Consider the following 7,350-nt stretch of genomic DNA (forward strand, 5'->3'; position numbering starts at 1 on the left):
GACGTCAATCATCTTATTGTTTGTTTTTTATTCAGCACTGCACAAAACCAAATAACTTTATTGTCCAAATCTATTTTGGGGAAAAAATACAGTATAGTCACATTATAACAATCCACAAGTTAAGTATCTGTCTAAAAGCCTAATTATGTCTTTATGAAAATTAAGGATAATTTCATTCCTCTATTTATTTTGAAGAAGAAGAAAAGAAAGACAGGCGGAGATGCCTTCTTCATGTTTTTTTTATCATCATTATTTCCAGACATGACTTGTTACTGTTGTGATGAAGTGTTCTCTTGGCTCCGGTGGTCGGTTGTGCGGCCCCTAGTGGCGAGAACAGGCACGTTCATTTCCACTTCACCTGAGCCCCCCCCCCCCCCCCCCCCCCCGTTTGCCATATACACAATTATCATTCTTGTTTCGCTTTGACAGGATTAGTCCTTTTACAGACTTGTTGGCGTGTACATTTGAAAAATTCCATTCGGATTAACCGACGTGTGCCAATATCACCACCGCGATCACATCAGATTGTTTTATATATATTTTTATTGTTATTTTAGATGCCTGAAAGTAGAGTTGCTGCAGAATAGTATCTCACTTGTGTTGTTGCTCTTTCCTGTCGCTCGTTTTGCTCAGGCACAAAACAGTGTTTTGAAACCAGATATTTGCTGCATGCATCCACCCCCCGGACCTGGTTGTGTAGCAGGGAGCTTACAAGTGGTCCGAGGGGAACCGCCCCTTCCCGGTTTCTCCAGATTTATTTTGATTTTTTTTTTTTGATTATGTTTTTTGTCAAGCAACGACTTTAATTTCAGGATGATTGTGGGATGCGGGGCCGTTCCCGCATGGATGGGGTGGTGGGGGGGGGGGGGGGGGGGGGGGGGGGGGGGGGGGGGGGGGTACGAGCTGCGGGGGCCCCCCCCGCTGTTCCTTTATTATCATAAGCAGATTAGAGGTAGCGGGGAACACACTCAGATGCAGATAACAGCCCCGCGCGCGGCCCATTTCAACCTTGCATTATAATGGACCGAGCCGCCGCATGTCGTCTCTCTCTCTCCCTCTCTCTCCCTCTCTCTCTCTCTCTCTCTCTCTCTCTCTCTCTATCTGCAGCTTATTACAGCACAAGATGGGTCTTATGTAAGGGGGTCGCCGGGGGCCGGCGTGAGGAGGAGAGCACGTGGCTTCTCTCCGCTCCGCTCCTCCGGTTCATTATCAAATGACAAACAGAAAACAAAACAAAAAAAAATAATAATAATAAGGCTTGATCCTTTTCACTCTCAATTATGATGTGATCTAGAATTGAATTACTCCAGGTGTGTGTGTCCGCGCGCGCGTGCGCGCTTGATCCATCTTTTAAACATTGAGGGATTGTCTGGTTTGCAGATTCAGACAGGCCTGTTGTTTGGATAATAAATATATTTTAATGCTTTAATTTTTTCAATCATTTCTTTGACTGAACTTCTAAAATTTTTTTTAAAAAGACAAGTTCACAGCCATATTCTCTCCACACAGAAAAGGCCTGCGTTGGCTTTTGGAGTTACTGCGCAGTTCTCCTTCTGTCCAGTAGGCGGCGCTGGTGTCACGCAGCAGGACGCCGCGCGCTGACATTCAGGAGGAAAACAGAAAACAAGTGACTCCGACACTTCACAACTTTAATAAAACAACAACAGAAAACTTTAGCTGCTTTGGACATTTACAACCATAGGAGTGAATTATTTAAAAATGTCTGATTCCATCCTAATGATAATAGTGGTGATGATGTGTGGGTCAGTCTGAGGCAGGTGGAGGCCTCTTCTTCATTCACACTAATTGGCTGACACGCTTGTTCGGCCGTGTGTGTGTGTGTGTGTGTGTGTGTGTGTGTGTGTGTGTGCGTGTGTGTGTGCGTGTGTGTGTGTGTGTGTGTGTGCGCGTGTGTGTGAATGAGCTGCCGCCCCTTTTGTGCCAAACACACTTTATCTTTTAAAAAATATTCCTCACCTTTATTTCCTCCTCCCCTCCTCGCGCGTCTGTGTGTGTGTGTGTGTGTGTGTCCCGGTAAAGGCCCCCCCTCACCCCCTCCTCTTATAGTACAAAGCGTTAACAGCAGCAGCGCTGTGGCGAGTGGAAGTGGAGTGGAGTTCGGGGTCTTTGTCCGGACAGATGTAGCGACAACATCCCAAACAAAAAACCCACCGCTTATTTGTGCCGAGATGAGCCCGTCTGCCTTCTGTGTGTTGGCATTCAACTTCACTAAACAAAAGGAGCTAGGAGAGAGGGGGGGGCATCTTGGATTACCTTTTCCTCTTTTCAACGTTAAAAAACCAGCTCTCACTCACACACACACACACACACGCACACACACACACACACACACCAGCGCCATTCAGCATTTTGAGTTAACACTCAAAGTTTATTTAAGTGTTGTTATGTTATCGGGTGAGTGTGTGTGTGTGGGGGGGGGGGGGTTAGTGACTTTTTGAATTTTTGAACAACAGGAGCGTCGTTGCGGGGGTCGTGACCCGGACGTGTCAAGACCTTCAGGAGTCGATGACACCATTAATGTCATTTATTAAACTTTTTTAAATGTACGTAAAAAACCAAAACTTCTATTTAACTTTTTTCTCTCTCAGCCTATTTGATTTCTAAACGCACAGTGGTTATGTGTTGCTTTAGAATTGACCCTGGAGGTCAGAAAAAAATACAATTGACCGTGACTTTCTCATTGGAAAAATCCTTTTTATGAATTTTTTGCATTTGTTGGGAAACTTTTCCCCCTGCAACACAAACTAAAGTATGTCCAGCATAACTGCCTGCAGCTTCCTCCTCTTCCTCTTCCTCTTGTCTGGTGCTTTATAGAAAATAAATATCCACAACACTTTCACCTTCCCAGAGAAACGTATAAGAATCTCCATAAGCCTGGAAAATGGTAAATATGTGTAAAGCCCATGTATATTTGGCTCGTATATGTGTTTGTGTGTGTGTGTGTGTGTGTGCGCGTGTGTGTGTGTGTGTGCGCAGCCTGTGAGTGCGAGCGTGTGTGTGTCTCGGGGAGGGGAGTGACCACGCCCCCTTATGCTAATCAAAGCCTCCCATTGGCGTGTCGGGGGAGCGGGGCCGCTGCGATTGGCCAGGTCGAAGCCATTTATTCGCTGTCGGCCCCCGTCACATGAATGGTTTGTCTATTAACTTGTTCAAAAACTATCGGGAGTTGTCAAGGCTCAGGCGGACTGAGGCGAAAAAGTGCAGTTTGTTGATGCTCCATCTTCTGCTCCCTTTTTTTTTTTCAAAAACTCCCTTCACCGGAGAAGCGACGGGAGAAGTTGCTGTTGTTTTTCTCGGCGTGTGCGCGGACGCAACATTGCGAAGGGACCTGTTTGGGAGAAGAAGGCTCTCTGCGTCTCTCTCTCACACACACACACACTCACACACACTCGCTGAGAGGGAGCGTGTGTGGAGACGCGGCTTGTTGTGTGTTTTCGGGGGGGTCCAGAGAAAAAGTTGCAGAGGGAAAACACCGACAGGCAACTTGCAGCAGCAGCAGCGCGGCTCCTCACTGTCCTGCCGCCGGCTCCTGGACCTCCAGCCTCCCGTGGGATTTTTCTTTTTCGTTCTCCCCCCCTCCCTCCCTCCCCCCCTCCCCCCTGTGCTCGGGAGCTCCGAGCACCGACAAGCTGTTCCCGATGTATAACATGATGGAAACCGAGCTGAAGCCCCCGGCTCCCCAGACCAACACGGGGGGCCCGGGCAACACCAACGCGCCCGGCACCGGCCCCAACCAGAAGAACAGCCCGGAGCGCGTCAAGAGACCCATGAACGCGTTCATGGTGTGGTCCCGCGGCCAGCGGCGGAAGATGGCCCAGGAGAACCCCAAGATGCACAACTCGGAGATCAGCAAGCGGCTGGGCGCCGAGTGGAAGCTGCTGTCGGAGAGCGAGAAGAGGCCGTTCATCGACGAAGCCAAGCGGCTGCGGGCCCTGCACATGAAGGAGCATCCGGATTACAAATACCGGCCCCGGCGGAAAACCAAGACCCTCATGAAGAAGGACAAGTACACCTTGCCCGGCGGGCTGCTGGCCCCGGGGGGCAACGGCATGGGCGCCGGGGTCGGGGTGGGCGGCGGGCTCGGCGGCGGCGTGAACCAGCGCATGGACAGTTACGCAGCGCACATGAACGGCTGGACCAACGGCGGCTACGGCATGATGCAGGAGCAGCTGAGCTACCAGCACCCGGGGCTGAACGCGCACAACGCGGGCCAGATGCAGTCCATGCACCGCTACGACATGAGCGCGCTGCAGTACAACACCATGGCCAGCTCCCAGGGCTACATGAACGGCTCGCCGACGTACTCCATGGCCTACTCCCAGCAGGGCGCGCCGGGCATGACCGCGCTGGGCTCCATGGGGCCCTCCTCGGCGGTGAAGTCCGAGTCGAGCAGCTCCAGCCCGCCCGTCGTCACCTCGTCGTCCCACCGCGCCGCCCCGCCGGGCTGCCAGGGCGGGGACCTGCGGGACATGATCAGCATGTACCTGCCCGGCGCGGAGGCGAGCGAGCAGAGCGCGCAGACCCGGCTACACATGTCCGGCCACTACCAGAGCGCGGTGCCCGGCACGACGATCAACGGCACGCTGCCGTTGACGCACATGTGAGGGAGACAGGAGCGGAGGAGGGGGGGGGGGGGGGGGGGAGAGAGGGGGAAACAGAACTTTTATAAGAGAAACTGTTGGACTACTTAACGTTGGACTATTTTTGTACAGACAAATGTCGGGGTTGGGGAAAAAGTTGTACAGGAAAGTCTCCTGGAAGGAAAGAAGAAAAAAAAAAAAAAAAAGGACGCGACTCTTTCGTTTCTTTTTTGTTCCACTTCTTTTCATTCAAATTCAGAAGGAAGCTCGAGAGGAGCCGGTGGGAGCATCCTCCCTTCACGTGGCGGGAGGGGGGCGTCCTGGAAGAAGCCTAGAAAGTGGGAGTCGCAATCAAAAATGTTTTATGATCGCAATCACCTTTTGTACAGTATTTATCAAAGAAACATTACAATCAGATGAAATTGTTTGTTGAACTGCAAGAGGTTGCATTTTTTTCTTTTCTTTTTTCTCTCTCTCTCTTTATATATATGAAACAAAACGAGGCCCAGTTCTGCAGGAAAAAAAAAAAGATGAAATAGGGTGAAAAATGACAGAACTGTGGGAAAAAAAATATATATATGGGAGCGATCAGTTATGCTCCTTTATTTCTGAGCACATTGGAAAGAAAAAGGGACGAAGCAGGTAAAACTGTTCATTTTTTTTAAAAAAAATTCATTTAAGATCAATGTTACTAAACATTTTTAATTTCTTTAAAAAACAAAAAGAAACGAAGATAAGACGCTCTTTTTATTTTCCTTCCTCTCATACAGCTTCAATTTATAGGTTGTTAATTTATATTTCCGTCTCCCACTTTTCATCTGTTAGAGGTATATGACGCGTTGTGCTCTTTCATTTTCTAATTGATTTGTACAATTTCTGTATATTTCCTGTGATATTTTAAGTTTTTATTTCCAAAAAAAAAAAAAAATCCATTCCCGTAGTTGTATTTTAAAAACGTGAGGCCTGTTAACGCAGCAGCCAACCAACTCCATGTGTGTGTGTATATATATATATATATATATATATATATATATATATATATATATATATATATATATATATACATACATACATACCGGAACTAATACCATCCTTATAACAGTTACAGTTTCAGCTGAGTATATATATATTTTTTTTCCAATATGCAGTTTGAAATGAATAAATTTTGGAAATTTGGATACTTGACATTGTTTGAGTTTTGATTTTGATTTCTGAGTTGAGTTGTCATCTGTGTTTGTGTTTGTGTTCGTTTTCTTTTCAGACTTCAACACTCGTGGACTCTTTGCGTCTGTACGAATATAAATTATTACATTAAATACATATATATATATATATATATATATATATATATATATATATATATATATATATATATATCCTTCAAGTTGTGCGTCGTGGTTAACCAGGTTTCTGTCTTCTGTGTAGTTCCTGCAGGACCGGGCCCCATCGAGACAAACTTTGTTGCCTGTTTCCTAAAAAAAAGGGGGGGAAGATGTTTCCATCAAAATGTCCAACATCCCCAGGTATAGACCATAATTTCTCCTCTTCTATGATCAGTCCAAAACGAAAACAAGAAAGAAAAAGAAGTATCATTGCTGTTGAGGCCCAGTTTACATTCTAAAATATCTACTTAGTTGTGTTTAATAATAAAGAATGCATTGTTTGCATTCTGCTTTTGGATGGGACACATGCAGGGGGCAGAGGGAGGAATAATCAGACAGCTCTAATACATAAATCAAATCATTATCCTCATTCATAGTTATTTTATATTTAACCGACTGGACAAATGATGACGTTGGTGATCTTTCTTCTTCTATATTTTCTAATGACAGTGGCAGCAGCATATGCTGGATATTTCTGAGTATTCGCAGCCGCAGAATATGACGAGCTCAGGCCTCCTGTCGTGCTCTTGTTTTCAAAAATATAATATTTTCCCTTCAGTCAGATCTATGGAGTGAAGGTGCAGCTTCTTAGAGACGGAGACAGCTGTGGACGCGTTTTTTTTTTGGTCCCACGATGTAATAACTCGGTGATTTTTATTTATCTATGTATTGATGATTGCTCAAGAGGGAACCTGCTGTTTCCCGTTAACCCCGGTTCTCACGGTTCAAGCTCTCCGGTGTCTCCCGGGACCAGTTCATCTGCCTTTACCCCTCCATATAATAATAATGATAATAATGATAATAACAATAACAACAATAACAATAATAATCCTTATGATGAACAGCTCGCTCTGAATTTAACTAACCGTTTTAAATCTGGGGGGAGTGTGTGTGCGTGCTCGTGTGTGTGTGTGTGCGTGCACGCGCAGAGACAGATTAGGGCCGTTGTGTCTTGCCGGCTGCGTCCCGGGGGAGAGGAGCTCACATTAACCGGTGGATGAATATTTGAAGAGGCCCCTCGGTATTTATCGCCCCCCCCCCCCCCCCCCCCCCCCCCCCTCTGCCGGACGTTCACGAGGTCAAGGGATCGTCGCTCGCGCCATTAATTATTGATCCGAGCAGCTCGATTGCTTGTAACGAGCCGCGGACACCGGTGATAAACAGATTGTTTCTGAAAAGGTCGAACGAGTGTAGAGACGCAGTGAAGTCTCTATTTCTCTCTCTTCCCTTCCCGTGAACACCGTCCGGGGCCCCTGCAGGCCCGGAGGCCCCCCGCCAAAAAAATCATTATGATTATTATTTCTAACCCCCCTTGCACGGCTGCAGCTTTGATGTGGAGGGAGACGCGTTTGAATAGATGCACGTAG

The 7,350-nt window shown here is 47.0% G+C and overlaps 1 protein-coding gene across 1 annotated transcript; it reads left to right on the top strand.

Moving 5' to 3' along the window:
• Positions 1-919: 919 nt before the first annotated feature.
• On the top strand, positions 920-5,588 carry sox2 (SRY-box transcription factor 2). Its single transcript, XM_035646606.2, has one exon. The coding sequence runs from the start codon at positions 3,660-3,662 to the stop codon at positions 4,623-4,625; it is 966 nt and encodes a 321-aa protein (XP_035502499.2). The 5' UTR covers positions 920-3,659; the 3' UTR covers positions 4,626-5,588.
• Positions 5,589-7,350: the final 1,762 nt, after the last annotated feature.

Source organism: Scophthalmus maximus, chromosome 13, assembly GCF_022379125.1.
Source record: "Scophthalmus maximus strain ysfricsl-2021 chromosome 13, ASM2237912v1, whole genome shotgun sequence".
Lineage (NCBI taxonomy): Eukaryota > Metazoa > Chordata > Actinopteri > Pleuronectiformes > Scophthalmidae > Scophthalmus > Scophthalmus maximus.